Below are 18,764 nucleotides of genomic sequence, written 5' to 3' on the forward strand. Positions count from 1 at the left end.
TTTGTTCAAGGGATGTGGGTGGCGATAGCAAGGGCCAGCATTTATTGCCCATCCCTAATTGCACTTGAGAAGATGGTGGTGAGCCACGTTCTTGAACCGCTGCAGTCCGTTGGATGAAGATACTACCACAGTGCTGACTTTGTCATAGCAGTTTGGTACAACTGGTTGGGCTTGCTCGGCCATTTCAGAAGGCAGTTAAGAGACAAGTACATTGTTATCTGGAGTCATATATAGGCCAGACCATTTTGGCAGATTTCCTTCCCTGAAGGATATTAGTGAACCAGTTGGGTTTTTAAACGACAAAATGGTAGTTTCATGGTCACTAGCATTTTAATTCCAAATTTGTTTAATTAACTGAATTTAAATTTCCCCAGCTGCTGTGGTGGGATTTGAACTCACGTCTCTGGATTACTGGAGCAGTGACATAACCACTACGCTACCGAATCATACTTGGATAGACAATTCTCTATTACGTCATCCAAGTCATTAACATATCGTGAAAAGTTGAAGCCCTAGTACAGATCCCTGGAGATTTTTTTGAGGATGAAACTAGCAAGAGAGGACAAACGGGAAACCAATGGATGTGGTGTATTTGGACTTTCAAAAGGCTTTTGACAAGGTCCCGTACAAGAGATTGGTGTGCAAAATCAAAGCGCATGGTATTGGGGGTAATGTACTGACGTGGATAGAGAACTGGTTCGTGGACAGGAAGCAGAGAGTCGGGATAAACGGGTCCTTTTCAGAATGGCAGGCAGTGACTAGTGGAGTGCCGCAGGGCTCAGTGCTGGGACCCCAGCTCTTTACAATATACATTAATGATTTGGATGAAGGAATTCAGTGTAATATCTCCAAGTTTGCAGATGACACTAAACTGGGTGGCAGTGTGAGCTGTGAGGGGAACGCTAAGAAGCTGCAGGGTGACTTGGACAGGTTAGGTGAATGGGCAAATGCATGGCAGATGCAGTATAATGTGGATAAATGTGAGGTTATCCATTTTGGGGGCAAAAACACGAAGGCAGATTATCTAAATGGCGGCAGATTAGGAAAAGGGGAGGTGCAACGAGACCTGGGTGTCATGGTTCATCAGTCATTAAAGGTTGGCATGCATGTACAGCAGGCGGTGAAGGCAGCAAATGGTATCATGGCCTTCATAGCTATAGGATTTGAGTATAGGAGTAGGGAGGTCTTATTGCAGTTGTACAGGGCCTTAGTGAAGCCTCACCTGGAATATTGTGTTCAGTTTTGGTCTCCGAATCAGAGGAAGGACGTTCTTGCTATTAATTCCAGGGATGGCTGGACTGTCATATGAGGAGAGACTGGATCAACTGGGCCTTTATTCACTGGAGTTTAGAAGGATGAGAGGGGATCTCATAGAAACGTATAAGATTCTACCGGGACTGGACAGGTTAGATGCGGGAAGAATGTTCCCGATGTTGGGGGAAGTCCAGAACCAGGGGACATAGTCTTAGGATAAGGGGGAGGCCATTTAGGACTGAGATGAGGAGAAACTTCTTCACTCAGAGAGTTGTTAACCTATGGAATTCTCTGCCGCAGAGAGTTGTTGGTACCAGTTCATTGGGTATATTCAAGAGGGAGTTAAATATGGCCCTTACTGCTAAGGGGATCAAGGGGTATGGAGAGAAAGCAGGAAAGGGGTACTGAGGGAATGATCAGCCATGATCTTATTGAATGGCGGTGCAGGCTCGAAGGGCCGAAAGGCCTACTCCTGCACCTATTTTCTATGTCACATCCTGCCAGAGAACAAATCCTTTATCCCTACCTACTCTGTCTCCTATCTCTCAGACAACATCGATAGACTCTCCCCTATCCACCATGCTAGTGACATCAAAAACAAATCAACTAGATAAAGCCTGTTCAGCACTGATTAAATGAAAAACTAATCAACAACACCAACTTGCATTTATATAGTGCCTTTAACATAGTAGAACATCCCAAGATGCTACACAGGAGCATAAATCAGACAAAATTTGACACTGAGCCACATAAGGAGATATTAGGACAGATGACCAAAAGCTTGATTAAAGAGGTAGGTTTTAAAGGAACATCTTAAAAAGGAGGAGAGGAAGGTAGAATGGTGAAGTTTAAATGAGGGAATTAGAGCTTAGGGCTCAGACAGCAGATGGTATGGCCATCAATGGTGAGGTGAAAAAAATTTGGGGTGCACAAGAGGCCAGAATTGGAAGAACGCAGAGTTGTCAGAGGGTTGTAGGGCTGGAGGAGTTACAGAAATAGAGACGGGTGAGGCTATGGAGGGATTTAAACACGAGGATGAGAATTTTAAATTTGAGCCAACATCGATCAGTGAGCACAGTGGCAATGGGCAAATGGAACTTGATGAGAGTTAGGATATGGGCAGCAGAGTTTTGGAGGGACTGAAGTTTATGGTGGAAGGAAAATGGGAGGCCGGCTAAGAAAGCACTGGAATATAATATAGATGAAATTATGAATGTCAATAACTATGCTACTACTCAGTTGCAAAGAAAATTAGAACATACTCGACCTCTCCATTCCCTTTTCTTGCATTCTTACCACTTATTATATAGTCTATAATCTTTCTTGCTTGCATGCTACCTTGGTCATATTATCTTGGCTGGTCTCCCATCTATAGATCTTCCCCCAATGTGTATATTGTGCTGCATAAACAAATTAATTGACCTGTGACCCATCATAACACCAACAGTATCAAATTAATAATTCCTTCTCTTTGCAGTAAATTGTTTTGCAGAAAAAGATGAAGCTATTTTAATCACTAAACAAATGGTTCCTGTATCAGTGTGTTTATGCCCACCTGTCAGATCAACTCATGGCTATTGACAGCAAGGCTGGGGGGCCAGCACCATAAGGTTTAAAATACATTTTGCTCCGTCTCTTCATCCTCTTTACATCTGATCCTTTTCTCTACTTAACTAAGGGATTATTTCTCTGCCTTTTTAGAATAGTTTAGTGCCTTTCCCCCGCCCCCCCACTCATCCTGTTTTTCTATTCCGTTGTTCCCCCACCTCTACTAGCTCATTCTCTGTATCCACTATATCTCCTGTATTTCAGTGTATATTTAGGCTTTGGGTCAGCTCCCAAACACAGGTCCATGTAACTAGCTAGCATTATTGTGATCACAGCAGCTACCAGCATTGGAAGAATATTTTCATACTTAAAAATTTTACACTATATTAGAAATAACTACACAAAATATCAAATTATTTTTTCATTACTTGCATATGAAAATAAAAATTGGCCCCAAAATGTAGGTAATTTGAAATGCAAGACAGGGATGCAGCACTATGAACATATAGGACTGGTTTTCAAAAATAATATTAAAGTGTGGTACAGGTATAAAAAAAAAAAGTGAGCATACACACCACTGCAACTTTTCTGTAATTCACTGCTTAATCATACATAACCTTTAGTAAAGCTATTCAGTATTATTACTTTGGTATTAGAATACTGAATAGCAGCAAAACATAATGGGTGTTTCAACAAACTTCACTACAGATATGCATTCTAACTCCACCTTCTCAAAAGACAGTTTGGTTGGAGCTAGGAAACTACCAGTAAAGGAATTGAATAAAGGACCGATGAATCCTCACTGGAGTGGGAGCAGGGGAAGAGAGAGAAGAGCCAGGAGTCACTACGAGACGTTTCATGCACACACTGGCAAATAATTAGAGGCAAGAGCCTGGAAATGGAGTCCCGTCCCATATGCTCAGTTAAGAAGACACGAGGATTGAAGAACTTGAAAGCAGGAAAGATAAAACAAAAATGGGCATAAATCAAAAGCTTACTTATACTATGTTAAACTGCGCAGATAGCAGTTAACGGGTATGCTGTAACTGGCATCACGGAGTCATGGCCCCAGGGTGACCAAGGCTGGGAACTCAACATCCAGGGGTATTCAACATTTAGGAAGGATAGACAGAAAGGAAAAGGAGGCGGGGTGGCATTGCTGGCTAGAGAGGAAATTAATGCAATAGTAAGGAAGGACATTAGCTTGGATGATGTGGAATCGGTATGGGTGGAGCTGCGGAATACCAAGGGGCAGAAAACGCTAGTGGGAGTTGTGTACAGACCACCAAATATTAGTAGAGAGGTTGGGGACAGCATCAAACAAGAAATAAGGGATGCATGCAATAAAGGTACAGCAGTTATCATGGGTGACTTTAATCTACATATTGATTGGGCTAACCAAACTGGTAGCAATGCAGTGAAGGAGGATTTCCTGAAGTGTATTAGGGATGGTTTTCTAGACCAATATGTCGAGGAACCAACCAGGGAGCTGACTATCCGAGACTAGGTGATGTGTAATGAGAAAGGACTAATTAGCAATCTTGTTGTACGAGACCCTGTGGGGAAGAGTGACCATAACATGGTAGAATTCTTTATTAGGATGGAGAGTGACACAGTTAATTCAGAAACTCGGGTCCTGAACTTAAGGAATGGTAACTTCGATGGTTTGAGGCGTGAATTGGCTAGAGTAGACTGGCAAATGATATTTAAAGGGTTGACGGTGGATAGGCAATGGCAAACATTTAAAGATAACATGGATGAACTTCAGTAATTGTACATCCCTGTCTGGAGTAAATATAAAACAGGGAAGGTGGCTCAACCGTGGCTAACAAGGGAAATTAAGGATAGTGTTAAATTCAAGCAAGAGGCATATAAATTGGCCAGAAAAAGCAGCAAAACTGAGGACTGGGAGAAATTTAGAATTTAGCAGAGGAGGACAAAGGGTTTAATTAGCAGGGGGAAAATAGAGTATAAGAGGAAGCTTGCCGAGAACATAAAAACTGACTGCAAAAGCGTCTACAGATATGTGAAGAGAAAACGATTAGTGAAGACAAACGTAGGTTCCTTGCAGTCAGATTCAGGTGAATTTATAATGGGGAACAAAGAAATGGCAGACCGATTGAACAAATACTTTTCCTTCGTGAAGACAGAACCAGACATAAATAACCTTCCGGAAGTAGTAGGGGACCGAGGGTCCAGTGATGAGGAGGAATGAAGGATATCCTTATTAGGCTGGAAATTGTGTTCGGGAAATTGATGGGATTGAAGGCCGATAAATCCCCAGGGCCTGATAGTCTGCATCCCAGAGTACTTAAGGAAGTGGCCCTAGAAATAGTGGATGCATTGGTGATCATTTTCCAACAGTCTCTCGACTCTGGGTCAGTTCCTATGGACTGGAGGGTAGCTAATGTACCACCACTTTTTAAAAAGGGAGGGAGAGAGAAAGCGGGTAAGCCTGACATCAATGGTGGGGAAAATGTTGGAATCAATTATTAAGGATGAAATAGCAGCGCATTTGGAAAGCAGTGACAGGATCGGTCCGAGTCAGCATGGATTTATGAAGGGGAAATCATGCTCGACAAATCTTCTGGAATTTTTTGAGGATGTAACTGGTAGAGTGGACAAGGGAGAACCAGTAGATGTGGTGTATTTGGACTTTCAGATAGCTTTTGACAAGGTCCCACACATGAGATTAGTGTGCAAAATCAAAGCACATGGTATTGGGGGTAATATACTGACATGGATAGAGAACTGGTTGGCAGACAGGAAGCAGAGAGTCGGAATAAACGGGTCCTTTTCAGAATGGCAGGCAGTGACTAGTGGAGTGCCACAGGGCTCAGTGCTGGGATCCCAGCTATTTACAATATACATCAATGATTTGGATGAAGAAATTCAGTGTAATATCTCCAAGTTTGCAGATGACACTAAACTGGGTGGCGGTGTGAACTGTGAGGGGGACGGTAAGAGGCTGCAGGGTGACTTAGACAGGTTAGGTGAGTGGGCAAATGCATAGCAGATGCAGTATAATGTGGATAAATGTGAGGTTATCCACTTTGGGGGCAAAAACACGAAGACAGATTATCTGAATGGTGGCAGATTAGGAAAAGGGGATGTGCAACGAGACCTGGGTGTCATGGTTCATCAGTCATTGAAAGTTGGCATGCAGGTGCAGCAGCCGGTAAAGAAGGCAAATGGTATGTTGGCCTTCATAGCAAGAGGATTTGAGTATAGGAGCAGGGAGGTTTTCCTGCAGGTGTACAGGGCCTTGGTGAGGCCTCACTTGGAATATTGTGTTCAATTTTGGTCTCCTAATAGCAAGAACGTCCTTCCTCAGATTGAGGGAGAGCAGCGAAGGTTCGCCAGACTGATTCTCAGGATGGCCGGACTGACATATGAGGATAGACTGGATCAACTGGGCCTTTATACATTAGAGTTTAGAAGGATGAGAGGGGATCTCAGAAACATACAAGATTCTGACAGGACGGGACAGGTTAGATGCGGGTAGATTGTTCCCGATGTTGGGGAAGTCCAGAACCAGGGGACACAGTCTTAGGATAAGGGGTAAGCCATTTAGGACCGAGATGAGGAGTAACTTCTTCACTCGGGGAGTTGTTAACCTGTGGAATTCCCTGTCACAGAGAGTTGTTGATGCCAATTCATTGGATATATTCAAGAGGGAGTTAGATATGGCTCTTATGGCTAAAGGGATCAAGAAAGCAGGAAAAGGGTACTGAGGAAATGATCAGCCATGATCTTATCGAATGGTGGTGCAGGCTCGAAGGGTCGAATGGCGTACTCCTGCACCTATTTTCTATGTTTCTATGGGCCTTACACATAACATCCATAAGACAAAGGTTCTCCACACAGCACTGCCCCCCCAGTCATTAAGATCCATGGCGTGGTCCTGGACAACTGTCCATACCTCGGGAGCCTATTATCAGCAAGGGTTGACATAGATGACGAGGTTCAACACCATCTCCAGCGCAGCCTTTGGCTGCCTGAGGAAGAGCGTGTTCGAAGATCAGGCCCTCAAATCTGGCACCAAACTTATGGTCTATAGGGCTACAATGATACCCGCCCTCCTGTATGCCTCAGAGACGTGGACCATATACAGTAGACACCTCCAGTCGCTGGAGAAATACCACCAACGATGTCTCCGTAAGATCCTGCAAATCCCCTGGAAGGACAGACGCAACAATGTTAGTGTCCTCGATCAGGCCAACATCCCCAGCATCGAAGCACTAACCACACTCGACCAGCTCCGTTGGGCGGGCCACACTGTTCGCATGCCTAACACAAGACTCCCAAAGCAAGCGCTCTATTTGGAACTCCTACATGGCAAGCGAGCCCCAGGGCAGAGGAAACATTTCAACGGCACCCTAAAAGCCTCTTTGATAAAATGCAACATTCCTACAGACATGTGGTGCAGGACATTCTAAAAAGGGAGGGAAAACAGCCAGTTGTCGTGGTGCACATTGATACCAACGACATAGGTTAAAAAAAAAAAGGGATGAGGTCCTACGAGACGAATTTAAAGAGCTAAATTAAAAAGTAGGACCTCAAAAGTAGTAATCTCGGGATCGCTACCAGTGCCACGTGCTAGTCAGAGTAGGAATCGCAGGATAGTGCAGATGAATACGTGGCTTGAGCAGTGGTGCAGCAGGGAGGGATTCAAATTCCTGGGGCATTGGAACCGGTTCTGGGGGAGGTGGGACCAGTACAAACCGGACAGTCTGCACCTGGGCAGGACCGGAACCAATATCCTAGGGGGAAGTGTTTGCTAGTGCTGTTGGGGAGGAGTTAAACTGATATGGCAGGGGGATGGGATCCAATTCAGGGAGACAGAGGGAAACAAAATGGAGACAGAAGCAAAGGACAGAAAGGAGATGAGTAAAAGTGGAGGGCAGAGAAACCCATGGCAAAAAACAAAAAGGGCCAATGTACAGCAAAATTCTAAAGGGTCAAAGTGTAATAAAAAGGCAAGCCTGAAAAGCTCGGTGCCTCAAATGCGAGGAATATTCGGAACCCAGGAGAGGGCTCTGAGCTAGTTAGAGTGGGTGAGAGCGCAGATGAACAGGACCCCAAGAAAGAATGCAAAAGGCAGGAGGCAACAGAGCAGAGTAGCACTGGGGTAAGTGTAAACCACAAGGTGATAGGAAGGGACAATATGTATGAAGATAAAGGGGCTGCAGTAGGGGTCAAAACTAAAAATCATGGTTTAAAAGCTAGTATTAAAACACTCTACCTAAACGCACGCAGCATTCGAAATAAAGTAAATGAGTTGACAGCACAAATCATTACAAATGGGTATGATTTGGTGGCCATTACAGAAACGTGGTTGCAGGGTGGCCAAGACTAGGAATTAAACATACAGGGGTATCTGACAATTCGGAAGGATAGACAAGAAGGGAAAGGAGGTGGGGTAGCTCTGTTAATAAAGGATGATATTAGTTGCGAGAGATGATATTGGCTCTAATGAACAAAATGTTGAATCATTGTGGGTGGAGATTAGAGATAGTAAGGGGAAAAAGTCACTGGTGAGCATAGTTTATAGGCCCCCAAATAATAACTTCACAGTGGGGCGGGCAATAATCAAGGGAATAATGGAGGCATGTGAAAAAGGAATGGCAGTAATCATGGGGGATTTTAACCTACATATCGATTGGTCAAATCAAATCGCACAGGGTAGCCTGGAGGAGGAATTCATAGAATGCATACGGGATTGTTTCTTAGAACAGTATGTTACAGAACCTACAAGGGAGCAAGCCATCTTAGATCTGGTCCTGTGTAATGAGACAGGAATAATAAATGATCTCCTAGTAAAAGATCCTCTTGGAATGAGTGATCACAGTATGGTTGAATTTGTAATACAGATTGAGGGTGAGGAAGTAGGGTCTCAAACGAGCATACTATGCTTAAACAAAGGGGACGACAGTGGGATGAGGGCAGAGTTAGCTAAAGTAGACTGGGAACATAGACTAAACGGTGGCACAATTGAGGAACAGTGGAGGACTTTTAAGGAGTTCTTTCATAGTGTGCAACAAAAATATATTCCAGTGAAAAAGAAGGGCGGGAAGAGAAGGGATAACCAGCCGTGGATAACCAAGGAAATAAAGGAGAGTATCAAATTAAAAACCAATGCGTATAAGGTGGCCAAGGTTAGTGGGAAACTAGAAGATTGGGAAAATTTTAAACGACAGCAAAGTATGACTAAGAAAGCAATAAAGAAAGGAAAGATAGATTACGAAAGTAAACTTGCGCAAAACATAAAAACAGATAGTAAAAGCTTTTACCGATATATAAAAAGGAAAAGAGTGACTAAAGTAAATGTTGGTCCTTTAGAAGATGAGAAGGGGGATTTAATAATTGGAAATGTGGAAATGGCTGAGACCTTAAACAATTATTTTGCTTCGGTCTTCACAGTGGAAGACACAAAAACCATGCCAAAAATTGCTGGTCACAGGAATGTGGGAAGGAAGGACCTTGAGACAATCACTATCACTAGGGAGGTAGTGCTGGACAGGCTAATGGCACTCAAGGTAGACAAGTCCCCTGGTCCTGATGAAATGCATCCCAGGGTATTAAAAGAGATGGCAGAAGTTATAGCAGATGCATTCGTTATAATCTACCAAAATTCTCTGGACTCTGGGGAGGTACCAGTGGATTGGAAAGCAGCTAATTTAACGCCTCTGCTAAAAAAAGCAGAGAGTTGGGATAAATGGGTCCTTTTCAGGTTGGAAATCGGTGGTTAGTGGTGTGCCACAGGGATCGGTGCTGGGACCACAACTGTTTACAATATACATAGATGACCTGGAGGAGGGGACAGAGTGTAGTGTAACAAAATTTGCAGATGACAGAAAGATTAGTGGGGAAGTGGGTTGTGTAGAGGACACAGAGAAACTGCAAAGAGATTTAAATAGGTTAAGCGAATGGGCTAAGGTTTGGCAGATGGAATACAATGTAGGAAAATGTGAGGTCATTAACCTTGGGGAAAAAAAAAACAGTAAAAGGGAATATTATTTGAAAGGGGAGAAATTACAACATGCTGCGGTGCAGAGGGACCTGGGGGTCCTTGTGCATGAATCCCAAAAAGTTACTTCGCAGGTAATCAGGAAGGCGAATGGAATGTTGGCCTTCATTGCAAGAGGGATGGAGTACAAAAGCAGGGAGGTCCTGCTGCAATTGTATAGGGTATTGGTGAGGCCGCACCTGGAGTACTGCGTGCAGTTTTGGTCGCCTTACTTAAGGAAGGATATACTAGCTTTGGAGGGGGTACAGAGACGATTCACTCGGCTGATTCCGGAGATGAGGATAGATTGAGTCGACTGAGTCTTTAGTCGTTGGAGTTCAGAAGGATGAGGGGTGATCTTATAGAAACATTTAAAATAATGAAAGGGATAGACAAGATAGAGGCAGAGAGGTTGTTTCCACTGGTCGGGGAGACTAGAACTAGGGGGCACAGCCTCAAAATACGGGGGAGCCAATTTAAAACCGAGTTGAGAAGGAATTTCTTCTCCCAGAGGGTTGTGAATCTGTGGAATTCTCTGCCCAGGGAAGCAGTTGAGGCTAGCTCATTGAATGTATTCAAATCACAGATAGATACATTTTTAACCAATAAGGGAATTAAGGGGTATGGGGAGCGGGCGGGTAAGTGGAGCTGAGTCCACGGCCAGATCAGCCATGATCTTTTTGAATGGCGGAGCAGGCTCGAGGGGCTAGATGGCCTACTCCTGTTTCTAATTCTTATGTTATGTAAACTTTTTCATTGAGAGTGGTTATCCTGTGGAATTCTCTACCACAGAGAGTTGTTAAGGACAGTTCATTGGATATATTCAAGAGGAGTTAGATATGGCCCTTATGGCTAAAGGGATCAAGGGGAATGGAGAGAAAGCAGGAAAGGGGTACTGAGGGAATGATCAGCCATGATCTTCTTGAATGGTGATGCAGGCTCGAAGGGCCGAATGGCCTACTCCTGCACCTATTTTCTATGTTTCTATGTTTTTTTGACACCGGAGCCAAAGACCGCCCCAAGTGGAGGAAGAGCATCCGGGAGGGCGCTGAGCACCTAGAGTCTCGTCGCCAAGAGCATGCAGAAAAAAAGCGCAGGCAGCGGAAGGAGCATGCGGCAAACCTGACTCCCACCCACCCTTTCCTTCAATGACTGTCTGTCCCATTGGTGACAGAGACTGTAATTCCTGTATTGGACTGTTCAGTCATCTGAGAACTCACTTTTGGAGTGGAATCAAGTCTGCCTCATTATCATCGGCAGTCCCTCGGAATCGAGGAAGACTTGCTTCCACTCTTAGAATGAGTCCTTAGGTGGATGAACAGTTCAATACGAGAGCCACAGTCCCTGCCACAGGTGGGACAGACAGTCATTGAGGGTAGGAGAGGGTGGGACTGGTTTGCCGCACACTGTTTCCGCTGCTTGCACTTGATTTCTGCACGCTCTCGATGATGAGACTCGAGGTGCTCAGTGCCCTCCTGGATGCGCTTCCTCCACTTATGGCGGTCTTTGGCCAGGGTCCTCCAGGTGTCAGTGGGGATGTTGCACTTTATCAGGGAGGCTGAGGGTGTCCTTGTAACGTTTCCACTGCCCACCTTTGGCTTGTTTGCCGTGAAGGAGTTCAGAGTAGAGCGCTTGCTTTGGGAGTCTCGTGTCTGGCATATGAACTATGTGGCCTGCCCAGCGGAGCTGATCAAGTGTGGTCAGTGCTTCGATGCTGAGGATGTTGGCCTGGTTGAGGACGCTAATGTTGGTCTGGTTGAGGACGCTAATGTTGGTGCGTCTGTCCTCTCAGGGGATTTATAGGATCTTGCAGAGACATCATTGGTGGTATTTCTCCAGCGACGAGGTGTCTACTGTACATGGCCCATGTTTCTGAGCCATACAGGAGGGCAGGTATTACTACAGCCCTGTAGACCATGAGTTTGGTGACAGTTCTGAGGGCCTGGTCTTTAAACACTCTTTTCCTAAGGCTGTATTGGCGCACTGGAGGCGGTCGGTGTTGGATCTCGTCGTCAACGCCTGTTCTTCTTGATGATGGAGTAACTACCTGGAGTGTTTAAACAATTCTGCAAAATACTCACTCACTTAATCATACATTCCTCAACACCATAATAGACAGTCCATGTCTTTTTAAACCCCTAAATGTAATCATTCCTTTCTGTTATTCGCTTTGCTGATACAGGTTGAACCTCTCTTATCCAGTATTCCTTTAACCGGCAAACTCCCTTGTCTGGCATCATTCCCGGCCCCGGGGGGGCGCATGCACAGAACGTGGAAAACATTTATAACATCCCCAAGTACCGTTCGAGTGGGACAGGAAACGTAACGATGTGTTTTAGATCAACAATTGGAATGAGATAAAAGGTGCATACTGTTGCCCAATTTATTTAATTTCGTACTGGAAGCAGTAATGAATCTTGCAGATAGATGATATTGGACAGGTGGCAAGAATTTAAACCCAAAATGCTGCGCAGTAGGCTTCTGCACAATGTCATTGTCAGCAGCGGCAAACCAGCATCGCGAGAGGTGCCCGAGATTTCAGCTTTCGGGTCGGGATGCCATCTTGTGAGGTGTGGAGAAGAATCGTGCGGAGAAGCAACGCGGAGAAGAATCGTGGCGGGCGTTTTGGAGCCGGAACATGGTGGAGGTAGTCAGGGCCATGAGTGCTGTCATTAGGACTGGGTAAGTCGAGGGTCGGCGTGACCTCGCGTCGTCCGGCAAATCCTCTTATCCGGCACAGGCCAGGTCCTGAAGGTGCCGGATAAGAGAGGTTCAACCTGTATCCTGTTGACACAGTAGTATTGTTTGTCGCCATCTTGGCTTTGCATTTAATCTTTAAAAAGGAGAAGTTAAGAATGCCTGGACGTTACCTTCAAACTATCTGTCTAAGCAAGTAAAAAATATTGTTTATCAAGACTCCCACATGATGGTATCTTTTTAATTGAAAGTTACTCCGAGACGAGAAGTAACCGGTTATTCTAGATCCTCAAATTAAGCTCAACTGATAACCAGTAAAGTGATGTCTTGAGATTAAATTTAGATGAACATGCTTTCTGATGGTCACAATCAGGGGCGTATAAACTAGGAAAGTAGGAAGGTAGCAGCTGAGGTCAGAGAAGGATTCAGCCAGTGCTGAAGTCTCTCTGCTTGAATGTGTCCAGATCAGTATCCAGGACTAAAAACAAATTGGTAATCTGTATGAATCCCTTCTGGAGCCACTTGTTGGCTGGACCTATAGCCACATAGAGCACAAAAAATAAATTAAAAATATTCCCAATCTGTCAAGTCTTTAAAAGTCTTAGCTGTACATAATTTATTGGAGGTGAAATTTAATGGAGGTGAAATAAGTGAGAATAAGAGGAAATACCTTAGATTTAATGTACCCTCTTCTGTTAAGATGCATCATTATTGAATACCCAGAAAGAAAATAAATGCTTATTGACAAATAGTTATATTTCAGATTTAACCTCTAATATATTGAATTAGAATATGATCCAGCTTGACATTTTTATTGACTCCCAGAAAATTCAGAAAGTTGTATTTTATTGAAAATCTCCCAGTCTCCATATTTAATAAAACAAACTGATAGAAAGGGATTAGAATACAAGAATGAAGAAGTCTTCCCACAATTATACAGGACATTGGTGAGGCCACACCTGGAGTACGGTGTACTGTTCTGGTCTCCTTACCAAAAGGAAAGACATACCTGCCTTAGAGGGAGTGCAATGAAGGTTTCCTTTGGCTGGGGATTCTAGCACATGGGGTCACATTCTAGAACAAGAGGTTGGCCATTTAGGATTGAGATGGAGAAATTTTTTCACTCAAAGGGTGATGAATCTTTGGAATTCTCTACCCCAGAGAGCTGTGGATGCTCAATTGTTGAGTATATTCAAAACATAGGTCAATAACTTTTGGGAACTAAGGGAATTAAATGATATGGGGATATGTGGGAAGGTGGAGTTGAGTTGGAAGATCAGCCACAATTTTGTTGAATGGCAGAGCAGGCGCGAAGGGCCAAATGGCCTACTCCAGCTCCTACTTCAAGGTTCACCAGACGGATTCCTGGGATGGGGGGGGGGGGGGGCGGCGGGGGGGTTGTCCTATGAAGAGAGATTGAGTAGACTAGGTCGATATTCTCGAAGAATGTTGTATGTTTCAATGAGATCACCTCTCATTCTTTTAAACTCTAAAGGGCTCGACAGGGTAGATGCAGGGAGGATGTTTCCTCTGGTTGGGGAGTCTAGAACCAGGGGTCACAGTCTCAGAATAAAGGGTCGGCCATTTAGGACGGAGATGAGGAGAAACTTCTTCACTCAGAGGATGATGAATCTTTGGATGGCCTACTTCTGCTCCTAATTCTTATGTTCTTATGATTTTAATTACTGTGTTAGAATAATCATTTCCTCGAACTTTTAAATGATAATCACTCATAGAACTCAAATCAAATGTTCTCAGGCAATGCAGCACTCACCTCTTTTGATGGCTTGGCTGGGGGTGTAAAAATAGTCTTCCAATAGGACCACACAAACATGACAAAAGATAGATGGAACACTACAAGGTAGACAACTGAAACAGAGAAGGGACAAAAAAGAGCATTTTAAAATGAGCAAAAATAATGCTCTATTGTTAGAGATGTATTTTTTTTTTCCAGAAGTCCATCTATCCTAGAATCAGGATCCTACAACCACAGAAGCTTACATAGAAACATAGAAAATAGGTGCAGGAGTAGGCCATTCGGCCCTGCACCACCATTCAATAGTTATATTCAGAATAAATTCACAGGACCATATCGCAAGCTCAAACTGTTGTGACCTTGATCTCTTTACTCAGACTCTAGAGTGAGGAAGTAGAATCACCTTTTATACCTGCTTGCCCCAGGGTGCACAGGTGACCCTTAGATCTCCCACAGGTGTGCCCCCTAGTGGCAAGTCTTACATTTGGGTACGGTCTACATACATACATAAACATCATTCCCCCCCTAAAGTCTTATTGTGCAAGTTGAGGCGATCTGGCACCCCTGGGTTGAAGTCCTGACATGATGGGTTCATCCTTGTGGTTGATGGCGAAGTTGATAGTGTTATTGGGTCGCTGGGGGCCAGGTCCCTTCACAGTGGTTCCTGGTTATCTGTCGTTCATAGTTTGGTTTTGTCTAACTGCTTTACTCGTTAGCCTAGTACATGGTTTCACAATCCAACGCTCCGTTTTCATCACATACACTCCATTTCCCCCCTCAGCTAATATGGTGCTAGCGGCCCAACTCGGGCCCGGCAATGGTCTACATCACTTATTCTGATGTCGTGTGGAGGGGCCATGCACTTATGGTGCATTCTTTGCTGATGGCATGTGGAAGGCACGGTTCTGAGAGATTCTGTCTGGTGATTGTGTAACACCCAGGATAGCCAGGTCTGTAGGGAGTCTACCATGGCACGCGTGGTGCTAGGTTTAGTGATTTGGGCGCTGACCCTGGGGTCTAGCAAGCCCAGGATGGCTGCAATGGCCTTGAGACTTTCGGTAGTGGCGGGAGGCCTAGTGGTCCCCGTGGACATTGGACCGTAGTATGGGGGCCCCGAACCATCAACTGTGTGTAGCCGCCCTGCCCTGCTTTGCAACGTTGGGATGGGTCAATTGTCTCTTTGGTGGATAGGTTGCCACATCCCGTCTAGCAGTTCACCTTTGGCCGGCGGTAACATGGGATCCTGGCTGATCCAGGTCCTAAGCTGGGGGGCCGTTACGGTTGACCCCTCGCTTTCTAGCACTTCCACGGCTGCGAGTAGGTCTGCAGGCTGCGCAGTTTCCACCCCGGTGGTGGGCAACGGTGGCCAACCGAGAGCATAGGTGCCGCACTCTGTGCCTGTCCCGTGGCAGATCATGTTACAGTGCACAGACAGTGTTGGATATTCTCGAAACAACGCATCGATAATGGTGCCTCTGCTCTCCCAAGAGCAGAAGGGTCTTTGGTATGTCTCTTTAGTTCAGTGAACACAGGCTGCTGCTTTGTTTAACTTATTTGATACATGTTCAATCGTTTGGGGCTCGCCCACTACTTTGGCATGCTGCACAATACTCCCGACCCCGTGCAGCAACATCTCACTTGCTACGAATACTTTGTTAGATACATATACGACCGGTTGGTGTTCGCCCGCTACTTTGGCTTGTCGTAAGGTACCCCCAACCCCATACAATGGTAAATCATTGGCCTCGAAAGACCACTCGCAAGGGTTACATGGTGCACACAATTTATTTGAGCGTGGTGTGTTCCTGGCATTCACCGCGACCACCTCTTTAACCTTTGCCCCAAACCCAGTCGTCTTTCTTGCTGGGCGACACATTCCTCCATTCCTCACATGGCCTGGACGCCGACTGCTGTGATCTTCCTCCCCAGGTATTTTGCCTCTGGCGTCGGGAAGACACATTCAGATCGTTTCGGCCGGAGTCCCACTCCATATGGTCGACCTGGAGCCTCTTCTAGCGTCGCAAAGGGGTCGTCGGCTTCGGGTGGTGGGTACCGCATCTGTACCGCTGCTCGGTTGAACTTTACCTCCTCGTGGTTGTGATGAGTGGCCTGTGTCTTGAGGATCTGAAAATGGATCTGCACTTCGATGCCTGGTTCAGCTGGAAGTGGAGGTTTGCTCAGCCTTTGGGAAAGGGAGGCCTCATTCACCGGAGAGGGTACGCAGAGGTCTTCCCAGTTCCATCGAATCTTCCCCATCCACCTCCTGCCAAGCAGCGTTGGCCCATCACCTGAAACAATCCACAGTGGTAAATCGTGCACGCTCCCTCATGGAATACTCTGATGTCCGCACTGCCAATAACTGACATCAGTGGTGTAGGGGTGCAGCTTTGACTGAATCAAGATCAGCTCGGGTCGCTGTGCTTCGTCGCTCCACAGACTCTCAAAAGCCTTCTGGCTCATGATGGATTGACTCGCCCAGTGTCTAGTTCCACGGAGACTGGAGTCAAGTTCAACTTTTAACATTATCGGAGGGCTTTTGGTGGTGAAGGTGTGTATCTCATATACTTCTCTTCATCCTCAGGTTCAGTTGCCTCTCCTGCTCGTTCTTGATCCTCGCTGGATCGGTCATCCTCTCCTGACTCTTGCTATGTGGTGAGTCAGAGATCGTTTGCACATTCGCTGGAGGTGCCCCATTGTGCCACAGCCCTTGCACAAACAGAGCTTGAATCTACATTGATGAGCTCTATGGCTGCCCCCGCAGCGCCAACATGATGCTAATAGATACACATTCACGCCCCACGGCTGACTCAGTCACTCAAGGCCTAGGTCTGGCCTCTGCAAATCGGGTGGGCCCTGCACTGTGCTGTTCTGCCTGCCGCAAACATTATTTTGAGCACGGTGCTCGCCGGTGAGCTTCGATTCTGTGAAGATATCGGTTTCGTGTTATCTCTCGTGGATATGAAGGATTGGGCTATCATGATGGCCTTGCTGAGATCTAGGGATTCGACAGACAGCAGTTTGCGAAGGATGACCTCGTGGCCAATTCCAAGCATGAAAAAGTCCCGCAACATTTCCCCCAAGGATCCTGCATAGTCGCACTGCCCCGACAAAACTCGCCGCGTTCTGGCCCTTGGAGCGACGGTGCATGTAAAAGTGGCACCTGGACATCAGGATGCTCTCCTTTGGCTTGAGATGTTCCTTAGCCAGTGTACGCAGCTCTGCGTAAGATTTGTCTGTTATTTTGACCAGTGGTAGCAAAATTTTAAGGAGGCCATATACCGATGACCCACATACGGTGAGGAGAATCGCGCTGCGCTTAGTCGCCGTCTCAGACTTGTCCAATTCATTGGCCACGAAGTACTGGTCGAGGTGCTCAATGAAGGCTTCCCAATCATCACCCTCAACAAATCTCTCAAAATACCAGCGGCATCCATTACCGCATGAAAGTTTGTGATCTGTACTCGTCGCCAATTTATGATGTTCAGAATAAATTCACAGGACTATATCGCAAGCTCAAACTGTTGTGACCTTGGTCTCTTTATTCAGACTCTAGAGAGTGAGGAAGCAGAATCACCTTTTATACCTGCTTGCCCCAGGGTGCACAGGTGACCCTTAGGTCTCCCACAGGTGTGCCCCCTAGTGGCAAGTCTTACATTTGGGTATGGTCTCCATACATACATAACAAATATGATCATGGCTGATCATGCAACTTTAGTACCCCATTCCTGCTTTGTCTCCATACCCCTTGATCCTTTTAGCCACAAGGGCCACATCTAACTCCCTTTGGAATATATCGAACGAACTGGCCTCAACAACTTTCTGTGGTAGAGAATTCCACAGGTTCACAATTCTCTGGGTGAAGAAGTTTCTCCTCATCTCGGTCCTAAATGGCTTACTCCTTACCCTTAGACTGTGACCCCTGGTTCTGGACTTCCCCAACATCGGGAAAATTCTTCCTGCTTCTAACCTGTCCAATCCCGTCAGAATGTTATATGTTTAAATGAGATCCCCACTCATTCTTCTAAATTCCACTGAATATTAGCCTAGTCGATCCAGTCTTTCTTCATATGTTAGACCTGCCATCCCAGGAATCAGTCTGGTGAACCTTCGCTACACTCCCGCAATAGCAAGAATGTCCTTCCTCAGATTAGGAGACTAAAACTGTACACAATATTCAAGGTGTGGCCTCACCAAGGCTCTGTACAACTGCAGTAAGACCTCCCTGCTCCTATACTCAAATCCTCTCGCTATGAAGGCCAACATGTCATTTGCCTTCTTCACCGCCTGCTGTACCTGCATGCCAACTTTCAATGACTGATGTACCATGACACCCAGGTCTCGTTGCACCTCCCCTTTTCTTAATCTGTTACCATTCAGATGATATTCTGCCACCAAAGTGGATAACCTCACATTAATCTATATTATACTGTATTTGCCATGCATTTGCCCACTCACCTAACCTGTCCAAGTCACCCTGCAGCCTCTTAGCATCCTCCTCAC

At 45.5% G+C, this 18,764-nt stretch overlaps 1 protein-coding gene across 1 annotated transcript in view; it reads right to left on the minus strand.

Moving 5' to 3' along the window:
- The window catches only part of LOC139275146 (palmitoyltransferase ZDHHC20-B-like), a 143,717-nt gene that overhangs the window by 89,277 nt on the left and 35,676 nt on the right, over positions 1 to 18,764 (minus strand). Inside the window, exon 3 of the mRNA XM_070892201.1 lies at positions 14,283 to 14,377. Within this exon, the coding sequence (XP_070748302.1) occupies positions 14,283 to 14,377 (95 nt within the window). The remainder of the gene's footprint in view (positions 1 to 14,282; positions 14,378 to 18,764) is intronic.

Source organism: Pristiophorus japonicus, chromosome 10 (genome assembly GCF_044704955.1).
Source record: "Pristiophorus japonicus isolate sPriJap1 chromosome 10, sPriJap1.hap1, whole genome shotgun sequence".
In the NCBI taxonomy this organism is placed as follows: Eukaryota; Metazoa; Chordata; class Chondrichthyes; family Pristiophoridae; genus Pristiophorus; species Pristiophorus japonicus.